Raw genomic sequence first — 23081 nt, 5'->3', positions numbered from 1 at the left:
TGGATTATATATATATATATATAATGTCAGCACTAGCACCTAAACAGACAGCTCCCTCCTCCATCTATACTAGCAAAAACAGATACCTAGCCACTTATGCCCCTAAGTTTTCACTCTCGGGGGCTAAATACGTCCCATTACACATTACTTTCAAAAGTCACAGGCAGAAAAATATTCCAAAGCCGTGAAGATTTATGAAGAGGGAATATCTTTGCGTAAAGAGAACGTATACAGTTCTGTATTCGATTATCGTACAAGACAAAAGTGTAATCTCAAATTAATATTGAATGAGAATGATAAAGCAGGCAAAACAAAGAAGGAATGAGTTCTGTAACAGAGTTATCTCCATGCAATAACATGAAGCACTTCAGCTAAGCAAACCAATCATAAGTTACCAGTTCTCTATAGCCAAAGAGACGTTTCACTAGTAGTAGAAGAAATGGTCATCACCTTCTTTAGTTGGAGCTAACTGAACAAAAGAACTGTATATGAACAATGAAGTCCCCCTTGACTAAAATTGTTTTAGTAGAGAAGACATTTGGTGGCTTGCAAGCGACCATATAAATGAGATCAAGGGATCCAACCATGGGTTCCACAATCACTGTTCCACAATCACTGGTGATCAGATACTGTTCTCAAATCAAATAGGTATGTTGATTATATAAGCCATACTCAAACCAGCAAGACCATTCAACATAACAGCTTGTAAGCTTCCAAACTGAGCCTCGCTACATTGTACCTTGTGCTTATAAGCCTTTGCAGGAGAAATCCTTCTGAATTATTATTTAAGATACACATGATCCTGTAGTAGGACAGCTTTTCCCTCTCTCAAGACTTCTCTCCACCAGCTTGAACAGGATCCAATATGTCTGAAACAGAAGGATGGACTCTCTTTGTCCTGCAAGCTTCATGACTGAAATAAAACAAGAACTGCCTCCAGGGAGGGAAGGCATCTATAGGACTGTATCCATGGGATAGGAGCCAAGGACCCGAAGAAATGTTGCAAATTCCTGCAAAAATATGAAGAGTTCTCTAAATGCCATTCCAAGGACATCATTGCTTTAAGATAGTAAGGCAACAACAACAACACAACTCAGCCTTATCCCAACTAAATGGGGTCGGCTACATGGATCCGTAAGGCATCATAGGCAAATCAATTTTCATACTTTTTCATATCCAGCACTGGAAAGGTTTCATGAACACCAACTTGCTGACAAAGAAAAAAATCCCAGTATGGTACCAACAAATCAAGGAAAACTACATCCCAAAATAACAACACTAAGTTACTCAAGCTGGGGCAGGCAACACATCAGGTCCTAAAAGTGCCTATGTAGAAGGAAAATACCTAATCTAGATGAGTAATAGTGCTTGATGTTGAGTAACACAAAGGAAGAAATACACAAGTAACAAAGCCTAGTCATGAAGGATGTAACCAAGCATCTAAATGAAGTTCTTAACGCAATGCATCAAACACTAGTTAAATGTGGGTGGTCTTTTAGCACATGAACTATGGGTCCTCTAACACTGACAAGCATGGGTCCAGTAATAATTGAATGCCATTTTTGTACTGAAAATTAGTTTCTGTCACTGAACTTTGTTAGATGAATAAGGATCTCTACTTTATTGATTGTAATTATGGGGTACAGATGTATCTTTTCTCCAAGTGACATTTTGTCCATGGAAAGACAGAAATGACTATGAAATGTGGTTAAAGGTTGATTAAGTAAAGGGTGATTAAGACACAACAGGGTGGTTAAATTCTCAGTAAATTGTCCAATGAAAAGAGTGCTTTGCACCCATACGGCTACATCACTTTCAAGTCTTTTTCATTTAGCCATCCAGAAAAGGACCGGTAGGACTCAATATTTATAGAAAATCAAGGTTGAAAATCAGAGATCTAGGCATGTCATGTTTCATGTCAATCGCTTGCTTGGATGCCTGAGGTTTAACTAATTATGTCAGGTACAACCCAAGGCTTAATTAATTATATGGAACTCAGCATTCAGCAAGCAAAATTTAAGAAATTTTACCCAATCAATCAATGCAAGATTGCAAGGTCTACTATGCAACCCAGCTCTGTTCATTTCCAGACAAACCTTCTTTCATTCCCGGATGTAAACCCATTGACAGATTGACCATCATGTGCCACAAGAAATGAAATCCCCTATAGGTTTTTAAAGCCTCCCAAAAATCGTAGATAGAACAGAAAACAGGTAATAGTTTAATAAGTCTGTTCATAATGGTCATGTTCATTGCAGATTGACCTACATAAAAGATGAAGGCAACAATGGTACAAACAGTTGGTCGTGGTCATAATGTATGGAAGCATAGTTTTTTGTCCTTTTTTCTATCCTCTCATTCGGTTTGGATGAAGTGTTCACCTAGTAAGTCCCCCCCCCCCTCCTTTTGATGAAGAACATTATACAAAAAGAGAGCAGTAATAAAGTATAACCCTAGAAGACAACATACTAGAACAGTACAATTACAAGAACAAGTGACTTCAACTGGAGAACAAAACAAAAAAGGGACAAAATAATCTGGCAGGGTGAAATAAATCCAACATTACAATGCATCATTTTGTTGGTACATAACGGAATGTCACATAGTGAAATGCCAAAAAAAGAAATAACATAGAGTTTAAGAGACTAGGTAGGGGGAGCTCATAATTTTTCTGCCATAAACATCAGAATACAGAATTAGCAGATCAATTAATAGAAATGAGTAACTCGTTAGCAGATCAATCATAGAAATTATAATTATTATTTTTTTTTTTCTGGTACCCCGTGGAGCCCCTAAAATAATAGAAATTAGTAATTTTATGTAATTATAGGTGAAAAGCATGTCGAGAAATGATAAAACTCAGACCTGCAGGTTTCCCAAAGCATTTTGTGCACGAGGCTCGGCCATTGAAGCTTCAAAATCAATATAGAAAAGGTAGTCAAAATACCTGCCAACAAAAAAAAGAGAAGCAAAATCAATTAGACAGCATGAAAGGATCCCATTTAAAATAGAAAGATCAAAATTTCCAAACTCCGAGGGTCGTTCTCCTCCAAATTGTACAAGAGAAAATTAAAAGGGCCTACAATGATTAAATAAAGTAATTTTTTTAACAATAGCAGACTTAAAACACAGATTGAAGACTGCTTTCTGATACAGTAGAAATTGGATTATTCAAATCGTGTCAGTTTCCGCTAAAAAAGAGCGATACTTAATTTTTCAAAGTTTACATTGTTGACGACCCTATGTCTGTGAGCCACCGACACCATGTAATGCACATGTCAGAGAGCTACTACTTGTTTATTTAGTTCTTTGGTTAAGTATCTTAGTTATCAACCTTTAAAATTTTGATATTCATTTTTTTTTCCACGCAAACAAATTGACATCTGCCCCAGCCAGGAATTTGGAGAGTTCAGTACCACTAGAATCTAGATTATCAATTAACAACTATAAATGGCTATTTATATATTCAATTAATGCCACAACATGAATATTATCATTTCTAAGTGTTAAATGCTGATGTCTATGTTCTTTATTTTTGTTAGCGAAAGTGTTTCACATTGTACCCATGGTTTAAAGTATCTCCGATACCGATATGATACGATACCCTCTGATACGTATCTTAAATTTATCCAACCAATACGATACACACCGATATGATACATGAAAATTTTAAAATCCTTTCGTATCGATATATATCCTACGATACATACTGATATGCACCAATACACTATCGATACGTACTGATGCTCTATGGAAAATATAAAATCGAGGTGAAATATATGTTTCGGCATGTATCGGTACGTATCGGTGAGTATTTGTATGTATTGATTGGTACGTATCGATGAGTATCAGTACGTATTAGTATGTATCGATCAATACGTATCAATGAATATCGGTACGTATCGGTATGTACCGATACAATGCGCTACGGTCATATAATGGCCAAGATGGGTATTTTTTTCAGAAAACACGATTTTTTTAGGGGTTTTTGTTTCAAAGTTGCTGCCAGTCATATTTCTCTCTAACTAAAGTGAAAATCAAGGTTGGGTACAAGGATTTTACATTTATGGGACAACTATAAACCTTGAATTCTTAGTGCGATACCCTCAATTTAGTGTTTATGCATAATACATATTATCAATAGCTTTTTTCAACAAATTTTTTATGCAAAAGTGTTTAATAAGGTGTTTCATATCCATTTATGTGCGTATCTTTAGCGTATCTTACCGTATCTCTGATACGATACGATACCCTTTGATACGTATCTTAATTTTGGTCGATCGATACGAAAACTGATACCGATACTTTAATCCTTGATTGTACCCCAACGATAAATAATGACTACCGACTGACTATGTATTTTAGACTCAACCCCAAAAGGAAAATGGTACTCACCTGGCACGCCCGGTGTTAGAGTCATCGACAACCCTCAGTGGCTGCTTTCTTTGTGGTCGGCTTTCAATCTGAAGTTTCATACAAAGGAGAAGAAAATGATAGAAGCTTGCAGACTAAAGGATCATGGGGGAAAAAAAAACCGCTCTAATTCGAAAATACCTTTGTCAAATTAATATCCCGCAAAGCAAACACTGCCAAGGCTTTAAATATTACACCTGGGCCTTCTTCCAGGGTGAAGACAATGCTTGTCTAAAAGAAAAATGAAATTAATGCTTTGAAAGGTGTAAGCACAATGCAATAAGAGGGATAAAAGAAAAAATCACCTTGAAAGGCCGGTCAGTTCTAGGAATTATAGGTTCCCTTGCAAGTATCAGAAAACGGGTTATATTTACAGAATCATCCTGCCCAGTGCATTATGTAAGAAAGTCAAACATCCTTAGATTTGAAGCAATGGAAAAAAAGCATAGATTCTCCATCTACATGACAAGGAAACTTCATAAGAAAAAATAGGGCTTAATTTTCACCAGATACTACTTAAATATTATATGTGCACCCAAAACATGCGGTTAATGTCAGAATTCTTATAGGATATGTCATAGTTACTCTTTCCTTCCTTCAAACCCTTGTTTTAACCACTGTTAGTTAAAACGGGAACGGAAAAAAAATAGAAATGTACGGTACGGGTTTTAAATAGATAAAAACGATGAACAGTATGGTAAAAAAAAGGACAAAAAAACAGGGAACGGCAAACGGACGAAAACGAACGGTACGAGTATTAAACATGTAGTTTTCAAAAAAACGAAACGGCAGTATACTCATGCAATTTGAGAGATTATGATCTGTATACATGCATCTAATGTCCCAAAAGCTCTGGGAGTCCCAAGATAAAATAGCCCAATGAGCTACAAGAAAATGAGATGTTGCTAGCTTTAGCTTCTCCTTACTCAATGGGCAATAAGAAGATGAGATTTTTTTCCTATAGATAGTACGGAAGTTAAAAACCAAAAACCAAGTACCATATTGTTTCACTCTTCACTTTTACTAATATTTTTTAATTAATTAATTAATTTAATAAAATTCCTATTTTACCCTTAAAAAAAGGATACACGTTTAAAACGGCCGTTTAAAAAGCGTTTAAAATGGATTCTTTTGCCGTTTCCCTTTTTTTTCACATTGTATAATAGCATACGGGAAAACACGTTTTAAAAGGCAAAAAAACCCAACCGCGTTTTAAACGCGTTTTAACTAACAGTGGTTTTAACCATTATCCATGATAACCTAATACCTTCACATAACCACAGTATCAGTACCCTGTGGACACACTGGACAGATACAGTCAGACAGCACCAACTAATATCCAAGAGTTTTAAATCCAAAAGATTTAGAACAGTCTGATTCAATTAGAAACCATTCAATGCTATAATTTGACAGATTTCTGTGCAGAACAAAGCTCTCCTCTTTCCACCTCTTAACTGTTATCTCACTAGTCCAAAAGTAAAGCAAAGAATCAGAAAGTTACACTGAAGGTTCCATCTGGTGACAAGTAAAGAAAAGCGAAGGGAACTGAAATAAATTGAAATATATATATATATATATATATATTTGTGATCATGATTGTGTAACAACCTTGAATTTTACCAATTATGGCAATTAAAAATTTCGATAGATTCCAGCCCTTTCATATGTTACTGTTCAAATTTTGAAAAGTTAAGTAAAATATAATTTCTATATTTAGTAAATTTTTGAGCAAGTTACACAACCATTATTGGTAATGGTTAAAAAATTCCATTTTATTATTTTAATTTCATTTCACTTCATTTTAATTCCAATCAGAAAGTGTCATATGCAAAATATGGCAAAACAATTGGGGTCCTGGGAACTATTATGGGTGGGGCTCAATTACAATAATTTCTACAAGTAGAGTCTGGGGATTTCCACAATAGAAAATTAGAGGTTATCTGGGAATTACCAAGATGGTGTAAAAGTAAGGTCATAGTTATAAAATATGGACTACAGAGAATTTAGAACTGTAGCAGGTGTTAAAAGGTTTTGGTAAATCAGATTTGCAAAGCGGTTGATGGATATGAGAATGTGAATTTTTTTTCAAAATTTAAACATCAATCGCAACACGTCTAGATGGAGCCCAAAATAGAAAACTCTATTCATATTCAATGATAACCAGCAAATATTCTAGCTAGAAGCCATATGTATGGGGAAATATTGAACCACCTAAAGATAAGTCCGATAGTAAAGTGATCATAAGAAGACTTTAACTGTACTTGGTTACTTCAAGTACTAGAAGTAGATCCCATGCACCTCAAAACAGAACAAACTCATCCAACGAAGAACTAAAATTCCTATTCTGAAAAACTAATCCTCAAATTAACCCTCTTTTTTTTTAAAGAAATCTCCATATGAACTTACGGGATCAATGATTTGAGCCACATTTATGGTGCCCGGCTCCAATATTTTGGTAAGTAAAAGAAAAAGGGATCATGAACGTAGGAATTTGTTCATTCAAGAGGTAGCAATTTACTGAATAAAAGTCTGGATTGATGAAACAATGGGCTACATGGTATACATTATTCTGCTCATTTCACTATCAACAGAATGACATTTTCTTTTAAACAATTAAAGACAAATCCACAAAGTAGATGATAGACCAATAAGAAAGCAGACAAAAATCATACCTGTATTTTTTCTTCAAGTATGTTAAGCCCATATATCTCTGCAGCTCGAGCACTTGCAACAGCTCCAGTATCTCTTAGGCCACTGGCAGCTACAAACTGGACCAAAGGTTCTCAGAGTGTTAAGAACAATAGCATCAGACAATAATCTAGTTAAATAAAAAAAATACTACAGAAAGATACATCCACAAACACAACCTGAGCAGCACCAGCAGTATCATCCACACTTTCTCTTACAACACCTAACTTGCTCAGTGTATTCTCACATTGAGCAAGTGCCTGCAAACAATTCAATGCATAAGACAAAACTTTAGCATCTAAAACTTCAAGTTCACGAAGAAGAAGATGTTTGTGTGCATGTCCAATAGAATCAGACACAGGTGGGGAACCACACACGAGGAGCATGTAATCATGTAACCTGATCAACCAAATTCTGGAGACCAACTGGATGGTTTGTAGTCTAAATATGATCCAATCTGTCAACCTTTTCCCCAACCATAACATATTTTCAACAACATTTAACCGCAAAAGAACTCGTCAAGACACAGGGACAATCAGATGGAACCAATGTTAAGTTAGGACATATCCAATTACTGGTGTAACCTCTAGAGTTTGGACAGCATGGATAGATGAGCCCCTGCTGCATGCATCAGAACATATCCTGGAATAAAGCTCACCAGTATTCTACCTAAATAACCTGGTTTCCACTTTTAATAAATCAAAGAAATGGTGGGGGGGAAGGAGATGACTGACTTGGGGATGGCTTAAAATACGTTTTAGCTCCTCCTTTCTCACACCAGGTAGTCCCAGAAGGCAGTGGTTAACGGCTAACTGCACCTCACCCACAATGTGCAGCCTATGACGCAGAAGTAAATCATAATTGCGATGGATGCTTCCGCCTAAGGAATTCTCAATGGGTAGAACTGCTTTATCAACCAGCCACAGTTCAACTGCCTGTGAAACAGGAATCAATTTAATAAAGCTGGAAATGATAGGTATATTAGTATATATTCAATTGCAAACCCTGTACAGTGGCATCTGTCAAACCTTGAATGCAGCTTCAAACTGATCACAGGGAACGGCCTCACACTGGGGATATGCTTTGAGGGCAGCAGCCTCGCTATATGCACCAGGTACCCCCTGCATCAGATGACACAACAATTGTAACAATCACAAGTAACAAAGTCATTGTAGGGCCATAGCTGTTAAACAAACAACATACCTGATATGCCACGCGCACATTCAAGCCATTTTTTGCTGAAGGGGAAAGATCAGTTACAGATAATGGTCCTGTTAATCATGTAAATCATCAAAACTTTGCAAATTGCATTTAAAAAAAGGTTCAGTAGAAAAAATGGGACCCTTTCGCAAACATGCAAGCATTTTATTGCAGATACATTGTAAAGGTGGATCATAATAATGAATAAGATATGGTGAAAATGCATCAAAGAAGTCATGGAAATGATGATACAGTGAACCAAGTGGATCCCTGCTTTTCTCTAAGATACAGCTAAATGGTATATGAAACTCTACCTACATGAAGATGCCAGCTTGTTAATATGGTTTGTTAAACTGGCGGGGTCCAAAACTTTACATCTTCTAACAGTCCACAATTAACCAGCTTGACTACTATGCCCACCCCCACCCACCCTTCTACCCACACACACAAGTTGCCAAGGCATCATGGTGTGGCTCGGCGACCAGTGGTCTTATGTTTAAAGGCAGCGATTCCTAGATGATGAAGGAAATATACCTGAAATATGGAAGACATGAATGGGATATGAAAAAAAAAAAAAATACATGGAATATGATTTCCATGGACACCTTGGCATCATGACAACTATGTTCTATTTCATAATGAGGTGTTATTCTTAGACAGCTCTTGGTTTAAGTGACTAGAAATGCCTCAAGTGGCAAGAAAATCCCATAAACATAATATACTAAAGTAGATTGGGTTAATCACTTATTTACATGGTTTTTTCAAGAATTTTTGTCACTGATTCAATAGTGGTAAAAAACTTTCATCTTGAGCTGAAAACCAACCAGAAATAAACAGTTTATGATGACAGCCAAATATAGAAAACATGGTAGATCACTCAAATGTTTGAAATTCCAACTTCTACATCCCCGTTCCACCACACCAAACTACACACGGGGGAAAAAAAATAGAGAAGATGCTAAAATCTGCTAACAAGCTTTACAGCCAAACGACCCACCAATAAGAACAAAATAGCAGTCGAAATTATCAACATTCACCAAAGATAGCAATTTCTTACAGATCCTAAAGTAAACCGAAGGTCATAAATGAATCATGAACTTATTCCTCGATTAGTAAGTATGTACATCAAATTAAAAACGGAATGGAAAACAAAACAATATTCCTAAAAGAAACAGAAATAATATAACCCACTTGGAAGAGAATTCACATCCTTGTGCAATCTCTTGGACTCGTTATTCCCATACTGTTCAACCAACCGCTGCAATTCAACTGTGGGTGATGCCGGATTCTCATCTTCAACAGGCTTTGTGGCCAGAAGAGCAGCCAAATCTCCAGAAACACCAATACGCCCAAATTTACAGCTCCTCTCAATATCTCTGTTCCAATTCAAAGCAAACCCAGAACGCCGAGAGCCCGAATCTTCCCTACCCAATTGAGAAACATAAGATCCCCAAACAGCAACAGCCTTGGAAGCCATTACAGACAAGCTGTTCAGTCACAGAATGCGGTTTCAGACGAAACCCAAGTACCAAATCACTGGAGAGGCTCAATGATGTTTCTCAATCCAAAAAAAAAAGAATGGATTAATGCAACCTAGTACGGCATTTTTCAGAGAGCACTAATAAGTACCAGTGGAACCCACCAACGCTGGTAGAATGGGTAACTGGGTATTTCAGATTTGGGTTCAACAAAGACTGACAAGCGAAGGCCAAGAAGAAAGAGAAGTAGTAGGTGAACGGATCTTTGGGGACACGTTTTCCCAACCAGAAGCTTTCATCGTTTAATTAATTGTAAGTTCTAACTTCGACATTCGACGAACACAATGGGTTAAGGCAACGTTGAAGAGGAATCAACACGAATTTCATCTCGACTCCTATCACCAATAGATTACAGATAGTATATTGGTTCCAGTAACTGTTAAAGAGGATGAGTCGTCAGGACCTTACCTTACGAATTTTACCCATTTTGATTTGAAGCATCTCCCAATCTAGTGCTCTCTTTCTCTCCATCATCACCCACTGTTTTTCCATGACAGGGCTGGTTTAATGATTAAGTTTTGAGAGTTTTAGGTAATCAACCTATCGCGTAATTACGTAGATGTTAATCACTTGGTTGACTTTCTTGTTTTTTTAAGGAAAGAAAATGACAAAACAATCATGTTTCCAAGCTTTACAGTATGTCCCAACTACCAACTGATCTCAGCTACCTGGGAAACTAGTCTAAAAAACTTATTTGTGTTCATGTGGAAATGGAGAGGACATAATTGGCGATTTGATTAGCCAAAAGAAAAATGATTGGATTATTCAAATGTCAAATTTTAGACTCTAATTAAATAAATAAAAAATAAAAATAAAAATATCAAGATAGTGAAATAATTATTCTATTCAATATTTGATGCTTTGGCACATGTTCCCATTGGACCAGTATTGACATAGGGGCCGCGAGAGAAGGTAGTGTTCTCTTTCTCTATACCCTCAGGGACTCAAGTGTATTAAGTAACACCTCTATCGGTATTCCAATCTGTAGGGATTTATTGTCTTTACAACCATTTTGTTGGATCTCTTAATTTTTCAACGTTTTATTTTACCACTTGGCACACTTAGTTTGAATTGAACCTAACATGTAAAATAACAATAATAACGTCTGAGAATCACTACCCAGTTGAGTGCATCTTGCCCTAGTGACTTAGCCAATGAGATAGCATGCTGGGGGCATCCAACATGGGGGGTTGCTTGGTCATTTTGGAGCCCCTTGTGAGAGGACGTTAGGGAATGCAACCAGGTAGTGTTGTTCCCTTTCCCTAATAATAAAGTAAAGGGACCTTTTTTTTTTTTTAGGAGTAGCCGCTACACCACAGACAAAAGGGTGTGAAATGACCATCACGCCCCTCCTAGGGTGTGCACCCATGCGTCTTGGCGCAAGGGCCACTCCCAGGTAGAAAACACTTGTAGTTCGATTTCCAGTGAAGGTCATACACAGAGACGAGGAAGTGTACATTATCTGTTTGTCGATTCATCTTCTGTAATGATATTTTTTTTGGGGGGGGTGAATTCCCCATGTCACCTGCATGGGGTAATCTCCACACCATATCAATGGTAGTGTAGAAAATAATATCATCTATATGGGACCCATATGATCAATATAAAAAATATTTTACCAAAGAAAAATGATCAAGAAAAAAATACTTAAAAAAAAAAAAAAAGATCGAGATAAAAAATTGTGAGAGATTGTGTACATCGCTTGTGTGGGAAACGCATTCCCCTATGCACAACTTACCTAACTGGTATAAATGATTTGAAAACAAGAAAAAAATTTGGGCGTGTGATCATAGTGTTTTCTCTCCTTATTTAATGACGTGCATCCCCCATATACATTGTACACATACAAATGACGCTCACAAAAACCCATCTTGCTCTTTTTAAGGTTTTATGACGCCAATGTAAGGAGGGTAGTGTCACGATCCCTCTCCCTAAAAACAATTAATCAGGAAATTGATGTGGAGGTTGTTCTTCAACTGTGGGATTAGATCATTAAAAACCAGATCACAGCTTCATCATTCCATTCCTAGTGACAGATACACTTCCATGCATGTCATTAACCAACTACTCTAGGTCTCGATAGCAATAAGCACCCACTACTTCTGTTGTCAATCAATCACTCATTTAATTAGGCCATTCCGCTCAACCAATTCTTCCTTCCATTAATTTCTTTCCTCTTTGATTTTGATTTGACTCAATTTTATTAGGAAATGATTCTTCTATTTCAAGAGATCTTATTTGTATTACAAATGAAGACAGCTGGTCTTCCAGTGTTTCATATGCAGTGTTAGTTTTCTTGATTTTTTTTGGGATGAATGAGCATTTTCTTCCTTTTGTTAGGCGTAAGGTAGGTTAAGTCCCGCCTTTGTATTTTCCTATTTTGAATCTTTCTTATAAAATCTTAGGGACTGTCCCGATCACAGATAATATTTGGGTTAAAAAAAAAGTGTTTTAATATTGATATCGATACCATGCACTAAAACCTTGTGCTTCGTCCCAAGTTTCCCATGACTTTTTACGAGCATTGTTGTTGCAGAGCATTTAGAGGCAAGTTAGGATCCTCCATATCATTCAACTCTTCAACCATATGCAATTTGACATTTGACCTACCATGAGGGCATAAAGTACAGAGGAAGAGAGGCAAAACCATTGTTTCAAATTCAGAGTTGGGGGTGAGATCCTGATTCCGGCCATTCCAGAGGGGGCAATTCTAGGGTCTTCGGAATTGATTCCGGAATTGGCAGGAACAGATTTAACCCCAATTCCAAGTTTAAAATCTTTCGATACGGAACCATCACCTGCAAATTCAAACTTCTATCCACACAAATTAGAACCAGTGACTCCCATTGTTTGCCCAAAACAAATATGCTGTATCAATGAGACCAAATAATGATTCTATAGCTATCTTTGACATTCCAGTCTTTACTGTTTCATAACATCTGTTTTGCAGATTATGTTGGGAGTTGGGTTGATGCAAAACTCTCCAAGCTTTAATCAGAGAGAACACGGATTGGGATCCATGATGCAACCTTCTCAAGATTAAGAGAAGCTATATTCAAATAAAGAGGAACGCTTGAAGGATATGAAAGGTGCAGAAAGCAACTTGTATTCCACAGATGGTTGAAATAAATGGGTTCATGATCTACCATTTGCATTCCATACATCCCCATATCATTTTTCTGACTACACATGGAGAATCTGTAATAAGTTTGGATGTTTAGCATATTTACATCAAATCAATTCTAAGCCCAAATTTCATTGTGAAGGCATAAGCTTTACACAAAAATTTCATTGTAAGATAGGTCTCTAGCATGGACCACCAATCAGTTCCTCACAAGACCTTGTCAATGTCCAAAAATTCTCATCTGGCTTCCCTAAAACTGCTTGCTCAAGATCCACAAATACACATCTATTTGCACATATTTCAGAGATGCTTGAAGCCTTGTCATCATAAAATGCTCCCCTCTCCTCCTCCCTTCCCCTAGTTCTCAGGTTCTCAATTGAAAGAAAAATCCACAGGGTACTATCAATGGGAACACTTTTGCTGATACATGATTGTACCTTCGGAGTTGACAAAATACTCAAAAATGATGTTAAACCAGCACTTCACTTCAGATGCTGCGAACTGTTTTCAAACAGTAACAGAGACAGTTCAACAACAACAACAACCATAACCTTAGAGATAGTTCACTAGTTCCATAAAATGCTGAACTCTTCATATCACAAGAACCAGTGACAAGCAGAAAAAATAGCACTAGCAGACTAACTTGAAGTCTCTTCGCTAAACTGCTCCAGAGTTAAATAATCTGCAAAAGAATGCCTCCAGGCATAAACTCCCACCTGTAGGATTTCACCATAAACTGCCTTTGGCATCTTTCTAAATTCTTTACTTCTGTGAACTGACATCAAGAAATCAACTGTGTAACTGCTTTTAAGATTAATACAATCCTTGATTTCTATGATGTACATTCCTTTAGAAGACGGGCTCCACGCTAGCCTGGTTCATTTTGTTATAGGTGAAAGGGTTCTCTGAGCCGAAGGGGTGGGGAATCCAGCCAATGGGAGCAGGTAACACAGTTTGTCAATGGGGGTGGAGAGGAAAGAGAATGTCAGGAGGGAGAGAGAGAGAGAGCATTGGCGTAACAAACACTGCTTGCTCAAGAGGGACTTTTCCCTTTGTTATAATATTGGTTTACCCAACATTTTTTTTTTTTTTTTGAGTAACCAATCGCTACAGCCTCACTGATTCATGTAACTCCCTCTCCATGCCATTCACCTCCCAAAAGTGGGCTCATGACCCATCACACAACAAAATTGGATCGGATCAAATCGAAAGGCCTTGTTTTTCCGTTTCATGGACTTTGTCTCCTTTGCTTGCAAACCTACTTCCAAAGCACTTGGTTGAATTTGAATTTTACTTTTCAATTCCCATCCATCACACAAGAACTTCCAGATAATCATTTCCATTTCTTTGCACACAGGTGAAGGAGCCTGAGTAATTGAGACATTAGATAACTTGACACCCTCAGAGAGTACTTTTTTTTTTTTAATTATAAAAATGACCCATCTGCTAACAAAGAGATCTTCTTTGGCATCCACAAGTCAACTCTCAGTTCTTTCTAGAGCTGGTACAATTGGATGTAGCTTTTCTTTGCTCCTGATGCAATCAAAAGGAAAAGGTTTCATGCAACCCAATCAAGCAGCTCATTCCTCCACTGGTTCAACTTTATCAACTCTAGGGGTATTTACTTTAACCTTTCAAGATTCTGTGCATAGCCCCCAAATGTTGGACTTAGTTAACATAACGAAGATGAAATTTCTAAGTATTGCCCGCAAATTGAATTCTTTGAGTTGATTTGTGATGGTAGAGGCCCATATTAACTGTCTGTTCATACCAGGACTGCCTAGTACATCCTCATTACTCCGGGAAACGCAGGTAGGGAGTTGTTTACCTCACACAGAGTTCGTCTCCAAAAGCCGCTTCAACAGTTTCTTGAAGTTTTTCTCTGTGTGTACCAATGAAGACACGATATGTAATTGGGAACAAAGTACCAAAACTTCAAAAGGAGCCAGCTCTTTTAGAAACTTTGGATCCCGATCATAATCCTGCTTATATAAAGAAGACCATTCGCACATGGATGTCAAATAAGAAAAAAACCAAGAAGACAAGGACACAATCTCTACTTTCTGAACACACACACAAAATCCATGTTGTATATTGCTCAGTTTTCAGCATGTGTAAATTCATATATGATTGAGGATCTACTCGCCTTCTCTGTCATCACAACAATTGGCTTGGTATCAAACTCATCCTGAAGTTTTTTAAGTCTCTCTCTGATCATCAGAGTATCCTGTATAGATAGATGAATAATGAATTATCAAGCTTGATATATTGGATCAATAACTAATTCAAGATATTCATCACTCAAAAGACGGGGAAGAAGGATTCATGATTTATATAGTAACACTTACTTTCCCTCAGTGCAGGATCTGCTACATGCTCTTAACAAACTACGCAGTTTCGATAATAAATACAAAGGGTCTAGATTCATTGTTTTATTTTTCTCCCTTTTGCAGTGAGATGAAAACCTTGTCCAGAAAGAATAAAATGAACTTACAGGTGCTACATGTTTTCCCATAATATGATACTTGTTTCCAGACCTGAAGTTGGACATAATCATATAGTGAAGGCAAAAGATGAAGTTTCTCACCTTGGCTTCAAATAAATGATGGTCATTGAAGTCTAGTCGATCAACATATAAAGGTCCCATCTGCATCAAGTAATTCCTCTATCAGAGTTCTCTATTATCTTTCTAGTTTTGGATAAAACACCACAAAATTTAGGGGAGAGAGAGAGAGAGAGAGAGGGAGAAAGAAATGAGACATTCTCTAGTTAAATGCATAGAAATAATACAATGATCTCTGACTCTTCACTTGAATTCATATTCCTGAGAGTAAGAAAACCACTAGGGCTATGTTTGGTTGCAATGGAGATTAAAAGGGAAGGGAAGTGAAAATTTTCAAACCTGAAAAAAGAAACTTTTGTAATCATTACCCCTTGTGATGTATAAACTACTTAAATTTCTTATCATATTTAGTAATGATACATTTTACATGTAATTTTTATTTTACATTTTATACAGAAGGGATTTAGATGCAAAGTAAAGTGAAATTTAATAACGAAATATGGAATGATTTAGAGTAAGTTATACAGTCACATGGGGTAATGATTATAAAAGTTCCCTTTTTAATTTTGAAATTTTCACTTCCGTTCTCTTTAGTTTCCCCTTGGAACCAAATGAAGCCTCCAAAATGACTCTGGTGATGCTTATTACATTGACAGTAACTCTGCAACCTAAATTACTTCTCCTTTTGTTTCCTATTGTCCCCCCAACCACACACCCCCCCCCCCCAAAAAAAAAAAAAAACCCTCTTTCTATTACTTAAAGCAGCTTTTGCTGCAGTACCCTCAGTAGATCTTCGTAATTACATCCAAACAATGTCGGAGAATGACCATGTGAAAAACTGGGATCTAAAATATCTTATGTTCATTTCAGTAACCCTTTCTATCCTGACTACACAATAGGGCTCCAAGCAATTAACCAAAGTCGGCTTAACTAAGGGGGAAAAGGACACTACAAATAGTGTTTCCATTACATCTCATCAGGTCATTAATTAACAGTTGATTATCAGGAATATATGGAGCACATATGCATGATCCTGCTTTCTACTTCCAAGTTCCACCAAAGACTACAATAGTAAACAATCTGGTACTAATAACAGCAGACATAAAATGTGAGAGAAGAGGAGTACCTTTGCTATCGCTTGTATGAAAGCATTAGCAAAACCAATTGCAGAAACACATAATACTACCATTCCACACACAACCTCAATCGGGTGTTTGGAATAGCGGTTTTTCACTTCAAAGAAGTGTGAAGGAGCCAATCTGGTGAAGTAGATAGGAAGATTTTCCTTGATTTCTTGCATCATTAACACGAGATCTTTGAGATCTTTATCAGATACCTGCACTAAGCACAAGCAAAATCTACTCTCATGACAGGCTAATTCATGAAATCAGTGGAGGAAAACAAACCAAACATTACCATGTCAGCATGATGGACAACAGCAACATCTGCTCTATTAATTTCTGTCAAGGGTTCCCTCAGAGGTCCCAGTGGAACTAGATGGCCATTTCCCCATGGCATCATCCCATTTACCATCAGAATTTCCAGGTCCCGCTCTAAGCTCCAATGCTATCCCCCAAATAATAACAAATAAAGAACGTTAATTCTTCCTGAGTACAACACCATCATTAAGTGACAGAATTCAGGAAGCAAAAACAAGAAGATGCAATTGCCTGCATTCCATCATCGAGAATTACAGCTCCAATTTTATCAGAGTCGAAGCTCATGTCTACTTCATCGCCATAGGCAGTACTGTGTTCCTGGGGGAACACTGCCCTGCCACTACTACGGGGATTGGTGTAACCATAACGTTTGAAAAACCAAGCAGCCGTGCGAACCCTGTTAGCACCAACACCAATCTTTGCTGGGGTCTGAAGGAGATGCCTTTGAAGCATTTTAGCTTCATCACCACCACCATAACCCTGTGGATAAATAGATGTTAGGTGCAGACCCAATAATCCAATTGTCACACCAACCAAAGAAACCACACTAGAGGTTTTGAGGAAGAAGGGTATACCCTGGTAAGGATGAGAGGGGAAATTCCAGCTTGAGCGAAGCAAAGAGAGATGAATTCAACCATGGGCGTCTTCCCATTGCCACCCCAGGTCAAATTGCCAACGCTAACGACCGGAACCGGCAACCTGTAGAAGAGATGGATAATTTGATGATCAGGGTGGATTTCGAATGGGAAATGGAGAGGGAACAGGAAAGAGAGAGATACCTGTGCTTCCGGAAGAAGCCCAATTGGTAGAGTTGGTGGCGGATGGAGAGAAGAAAACGGTAGAGAGATGATGTGAAGGAGAGGAAAGGGATGAGAGAGCGTTGTAAGGAGGGAAGGTTGGAGAAATCTCGGCAATGGGTGTAAGCTATTTGGCTCACCATCCGTTTCATATTTTCCATTTCGAAGAGACGAAGAGCGATTGATCGATCGATGAGAGAGTGAGAAGAATTTACGAGCGAAACGCCATTGCTATTTGCAACATAAACCCTGAGAGTGAGCAGGGTTTTATAAACAGGAATCGATCCCTGCCGATTTCGATTCAGATCTGATTGGAATCGGCCAAAATCGATCGCAAAACCCCAACCCCTAGAATCGACCATTTGATCTGAAGCCCACCGATTCAAAGGAATCTTGATATGAATATTTCGATTCGGAATGACAGAAATTGGTTTGAAATTGATATCGGCCAATACTGATACAGATCGGCAAGTATATAGATCAAAGGCTAATACCTAAAACCATGGTTGCTGCCCATGACCACTGGCCTCAGTCAGTGGGTTTCCAAGCCCTGCTGCCTCACAAATTTGGTAATTTCGGTATTTCAAGGACCCAGAATCTATTCAACGATAGGATCTGAATTCTGAAGAAACTAGGAAGGATATTTTAACTTGATACAATAAAAAGTGGGGGTTGATGATAACATTCGAAGAGTTCAATCAAATGATCAAATTACCAATCTCTGATCTTCATCATATATTGAAGGAAAACTTAAATCAATTTTTCTAACATCTTATAGAGAGAGGGTTCTCTAAAAGGTAGTGGCATCGACATTAGTGCAAGACCAATTGTACTATAGGAGCACACATGAAAGCATCAACAATAATGAAATTTCCATTTTTTTCATGATAATAGGGTAGTCATTTCAAGGTCCTTGTATATCAGTGCAAAGATCACACTGCCTTCTAGGTTTCTTTTTCCCTATCTTAAATGGGCCATGTCCAATATTGATGAACTATATTGCTTTTGTGGCCATCCTTGAGAAGGTCCATTGAGTCCACCACCAAATTTGCAAACTGGGCTGGTGGGCCAAAATATGGATTGAATCTCAAGCACATGGCATGCTGTGGGCCAATTTTAAGGGGAGTCCATAAATTCATGTCTGAACGGATAAAACTATGGGTAAAGGAATGCTTTCTGGTTGCACTGCCTCTGCACTAGTGCAGTGTCAATGAGGGGGCGCACATGGGCATCAATAATGCCTCTATGTGTGGGTGCAGGGGCTGCACGATTAAGGAGCATTCATTTTCCCCAAAGCCATAAATAAAAGTAAGGGAAAAGAATGGTGCATGGTCGTGTCGCCCCTGCACCCAGACACAAGGGGGTGTAATGATGATCCCACCTTTGTGTAATACAAAATAATCATCCCATATTGATGCCTCTGCGCACTCTTCATAGGCCCCACACTAGTACAAGGACCATGAGACCATGTATCACATTATTCTTCTCGTAAAAGTATTAATTAATATAAATAGTTATGACTAGTTTAGTCTCAAAGGACCTTAGTCCCCCAAAGGTTAGCACAGTTGGCTTGGAGGGGACATGGTGTTCCGCCTCAGGAAGTGGAGTCCCATGATCAAACCTTCGTTGACCGATCTTGTGTAAGCGGTATCACAGTGACTAGTCGGGTCAAAGATCTGGACGCCCTCGGTATCAAAAAAAAAAAAAATTCTCAAATGACCAATCCCAAAATTGTATTATTTATTAAACGATTCTTAAATTAGGATTTTTTTCACGTTTAACTATGTGACAGCTCAATTTCAGTTCCTTGAAAAGACCTAGTTGTCCCTATATACATTGAGTATTTTCATGACAAACTATGTCTAGGCATGGGAACACTAGATTAATTGGCAGGTTTCCTTGCCCTTGAATATTTATATTTCTAAACATGCAAATAATTCCAATATCAACCCTTATAAGTTATAACTACTAAATATTTTTTCTTTACAAAAAAAAAAAAAAAAATATTAAATATTTTTTGGTAAATAACTAATGAGTATTAAGTATTAACTAAGGATTAAATATGCATCTTAAATGGGACTTAGCCGTTTTAGTTCTGGCCTGATTCTTTATTAGTCTTAAATATATATATATATATATATATATATATATATATATATATTTATTATTTTAAGAGATGATTCTCATAATCAGTGTGAAAAGGAATCTACACGCCACACTAAAAACAATGTAAAGAGTATATTGTGCACATTGGATCACATTGGACCCACATAGAATCAAGAAAATCTAAAACACATAAAATCCATTGAACCTTGTGGGAGTGGCGCCAAGGGATGGAGAAGACAAGTGATAAAGTTGTAGGTTGTCTGTTGTCAAAAGAGTAACCATCATTAACACGTGGCAAAACTTGACACGTCTTGCAAATGTGTAAAGTCATAGATATACACACAAAAGGAGTTGCACCAACTGATCACCTAATCCCTTAACCTAACACCACAAAACAAATCCTTACTTCGACTTTTCTGGCCACACTAAAAGGTTGTAGTAAGTAGCAGTAGTAAGTAGTAGGTTCTTTTTCTACTTTTTGGTTGGTTCCATTTGGGTCCAAAAATCAACTCTTCAATAGTTTGACAGTTGAATTACGAACGTCGGCATAGCTAAAGTGGTTTAAAAAAACTTTGGATCCGACTAGAAAGGTTCCAATTCGGCCCAAACAGATTGGGATCGATTTTGCAAGGTTTAGGTCGGTTGGCCTGTGGGGCCAAGGGGCCAAGGGGATATTGTAATAACCACATTTTTTTTCCTTCTCCGTATGTTTGTCAAATATATAGGCACCGGCCAGGGTTACACTTAGCCTTTGCAAGTCACAAGTAGCTCTCTTTTAACCTTTGAAAACCCTAAAACTTTGGTGGTTCCTCTTTGAATCAATCACCCATCACTATTCAACTCTTTGTATGTATCAATCAATCTATTTTCATAGAAATTTATTTTCGTGATACTGGAGGGTCATGTGTAAGACCCACAATTGATTAGGGAACGAGATCCTCTCAAGTGCGTCAACCCTCTTTATTAGTGCACTAGTCGACTCAAGAGCATTTGGGGTGCATGCGTTGGTGCTAATAGTTGTCTGATGTGTGCTGGAGATGTTGACACACTTGAAAGGATCTAGGTTCATTGGTTTGTATATGTCCTTTCAAAGGTTGATAGAAAATACTACCACTCTAGTCTAAGACTATAAAACGCTACATACAATTGTTGGATTGAAATTTTTTTTATTTTCTCTTTTTAGTAAAAATGTATTTTCTACAAATGACAAAGTGATAAGGGTGTCAATTTGCGAGTAGAATTGGGAACCATCTCCCCGAAACTTGATACCAATACTGAAATATCGATTAGGTACCAAATGGAACTAGAACTGCCAATATCCTTTTAAATGGTATTTTCATGTTTTTGGGTTCAAGTTTTATGATTGTAGTTTGATGTATTTAAGTGTATTTCTCTTAAGGAGGTGTTAACTAATGGATTTTTTGTTCAATTTCAATAAACTTGTTTAGAGATGACAATAAAACTTTATAGACATGCACTTGTTTATTTGATCGTCATTAATTCGTAATTGGAACCATCTTGTTAAAAATCATTAAAAAAATTTGTTACTATCCTAAAAGAAATCAACATCATAAATCAGCTTAAAATGTGAGGATATCCAAGACCATATTAACCCACATCAATTTCTATAGGAAACCGATATAGAATCAACCCTCATAAGCTAATATGAGGTTGTAACATATTTCTTTTTTTTTCTATAGTATCTAGAGTTGTTTAAGAATCGATACCATTGCATCCCATTAAAAATCAAGACCGAATCAGACCATAGGGATAGTTATGAGATTGGCCCCTTAGGAACTGGTATTACCATAGACCTTTTATACCCGCATAGAATGGGCAATTCTTTTATAATCTTATCTTCCAAAAGAAAAAAAAAAATAATTTATAATCTCTTTCCTCCATGACAACCCTTGACACAATCTCTCCTCTACCTCTTGCCGACGAAACCAATTGTGCACCTCCCATTGGTCTACCCTCCCCACTCTGGCGTCGTGGAAAACCCTCACCTCCAGACCTCCCTTCCTATACCGATCTACGTACAATAAAACAATTCTAATCCAGTGGTTTTTTGAGGCTCTACATGATAGTAAATACTCATAGTATAGATGCCAGTTCATTCAAAAAAAAAAAAAAAAAACACAGTCAGTAATTAACCCAGGCCCACTCTATGACCATCGCCACCCCTCAGCACACTTCAGGCCCTAACTGGCCCCAGGCCCAGGACCCCTACAATCAATATGAGAGAGAGAGAGAGAGAGAGAGAGAGAGAGAGAGAGAGAGAGAGAGAGAAGGATTTAATAATATTGAAAAAAACGTCAAATCAAAGTAGAGAAGAAAAAACTTAATTCTTGAAGGTGAAGCTTGTTCTGTCTAAAACCTTCTCCACAATTAACCTTGTGAAGGACCATTTCTGTTTCTTTGTGAGAACCATAAACATTTATGCTCTCTTCTTATATATATCTTTCACTCTCTCTCAACCCTCTTCCCCAACTTCTCCTTCTCCTTTTCTTTGTCCTGCTTCCTTTGATGCAGCAATTGAGGAGAAAGAATCTAGAAAAAACCAATACGAAGGAGATCGATGGAGAGAGGCAACTCATACAGATCTGAGCTCAGTATTCCTCACTTCTTAGCTTTTATAGATCCAGATCACCAGATACCTAGGAGGAAGAGAAAACTCCACAAAGTAAGAAGTGAGAGATGGGTATTGAAGAGAGAGAGAGAGAGAGAGAGAGAGAGAGAGAGAGAGAGGATATGGGGGTACCTGGGAGGGGAGGTATTGGCGTGACTCAATTTGAAGACATGGTTAGATGAATCATAGCCATGTGTTTTGGATTGAGCCGCGTCAATATCTCCTATCCATCTACATATACACATCACCCTCCTCTCTCTCTCTCTCTCTCTCTCTAGTTCTAGCTATTTTGATCCAGGTACGCACAGTCCCTATCTCTTCAACCTTTTTGTTTGTTTTACTTATAACTACTGTTGTTGGTCAACCTCTTCTTCTTATTAGTGAACATCACGATTCTGATACAGTACTGGTTCTATATATCAATTTTCCATCCGTCCACTACATTTTACTGTTAGAAACTAACCCTAATTTTACATTTGCATGCTTTTTCTCTTTCCCATTCAATAATTAACACAGATACCAGGTTCTAAGGAGCTTAATTATTCTAATTTCTTCACCCAATAGTAGTTTTTTTTTTTTTTTTT

At 37.5% G+C, this 23081-nt stretch overlaps 2 protein-coding genes and 1 long non-coding RNA gene across 5 annotated transcripts; 1 reads left to right on the top strand and 2 right to left on the bottom strand.

Annotated features, from left to right (window-relative positions):
- Nucleotides 1-252: 252 nt before the first annotated feature.
- LOC122093397 (arogenate dehydratase/prephenate dehydratase 1, chloroplastic) lies at nucleotides 253-10329 on the bottom strand. Its single transcript, XM_042663733.1, has 11 exons — nucleotides 9493-10329; nucleotides 8305-8372; nucleotides 8130-8222; nucleotides 7836-8036; nucleotides 7281-7361; nucleotides 7086-7181; nucleotides 4719-4796; nucleotides 4555-4644; nucleotides 4396-4463; nucleotides 2866-2947; nucleotides 253-1010 (listed from the first exon to the last, which is right to left on the bottom strand). Exons 1-11 carry the CDS (start codon nucleotides 9776-9778, stop codon nucleotides 954-956), a joined length of 1200 nt encoding a protein of 399 aa, XP_042519667.1. The 5' UTR covers nucleotides 9779-10329; the 3' UTR covers nucleotides 253-953.
- Nucleotides 10330-12058: 1729 nt separating this feature from the next.
- LOC122092661 lies at nucleotides 12059-12984 on the top strand. The gene is made up of 2 exons (XR_006144256.1): nucleotides 12059-12186; nucleotides 12790-12984. It is a non-coding gene; the product is annotated as an uncharacterized LOC122092661 (long non-coding RNA).
- Nucleotides 12985-13031: 47 nt separating this feature from the next.
- Nucleotides 13032-18103, bottom strand: LOC122092660 (probable tetraacyldisaccharide 4'-kinase, mitochondrial). Of its 3 annotated transcripts, XM_042662891.1 has the most exons (9): nucleotides 17745-18101; nucleotides 17541-17664; nucleotides 17197-17445; nucleotides 16943-17092; nucleotides 16653-16862; nucleotides 15551-15610; nucleotides 15110-15190; nucleotides 14792-14945; nucleotides 13032-14496 (listed from the first exon to the last, which is right to left on the bottom strand). In XM_042662891.1, exons 1-8 carry the CDS (start codon nucleotides 17921-17923, stop codon nucleotides 14793-14795), a joined length of 1206 nt encoding a protein of 401 aa, XP_042518825.1. In that variant the 5' UTR covers nucleotides 17924-18101; the 3' UTR covers nucleotides 13032-14496; nucleotide 14792. The 3 variants fall into 3 exon arrangements, with proteins under 3 accessions (XP_042518825.1, XP_042518824.1, XP_042518823.1); XM_042662890.1 differs by having other exon boundaries at nucleotides 13032-14945; nucleotides 17745-18100; XM_042662889.1 differs by lacking the exons at nucleotides 13032-14496; nucleotides 14792-14945 and having other exon boundaries at nucleotides 15061-15610; nucleotides 17745-18103.
- Nucleotides 18104-23081: the final 4978 nt, after the last annotated feature.

This window comes from Macadamia integrifolia, chromosome 11, assembly GCF_013358625.1.
Source record: "Macadamia integrifolia cultivar HAES 741 chromosome 11, SCU_Mint_v3, whole genome shotgun sequence".
Classification (NCBI taxonomy): domain Eukaryota; kingdom Viridiplantae; phylum Streptophyta; class Magnoliopsida; order Proteales; family Proteaceae; genus Macadamia; species Macadamia integrifolia.
The sequence above is the reverse complement of the archived record's forward strand: the minus strand, read 5'-3'. Positions and strand labels throughout refer to the sequence as shown.

Excerpts from the sequence above, each read along its gene's own strand:
- LOC122092660 (XM_042662889.1), bottom strand. The coding sequence starts at position 17,923 with ATGGAAAATATGAAACGGATGGTGAGCCAAATAGCTTACACCCATTGC. Across the intron at positions 17,446-17,540 it reads CCCCTCTCATCCTTACCAGG|GGTTATGGTGGTGGTGATGA; the intron begins GTATACCCTTCT and ends ATTTATCCACAG. Across the intron at positions 17,093-17,196 it reads TTCTCGATGATGGAATGCAG|CATTGGAGCTTAGAGCGGGA; the intron begins GCAATTGCATCT and ends TTTGGGGGATAG.
- LOC122093397 (XM_042663733.1), bottom strand. The coding sequence starts at position 9,778 with ATGGCTTCCAAGGCTGTTGCTGTTTGGGGATCTTATGTTTCTCAATTG. Across the intron at positions 4,645-4,718 it reads GAACTGACCGGCCTTTCAAG|ACAAGCATTGTCTTCACCCT; the intron begins GTGATTTTTTCT and ends TTTTTCTTTTAG. Across the intron at positions 2,948-4,395 it reads TCTAACACCGGGCGTGCCAG|GTATTTTGACTACCTTTTCT; the intron begins GTGAGTACCATT and ends TTTTGTTGGCAG.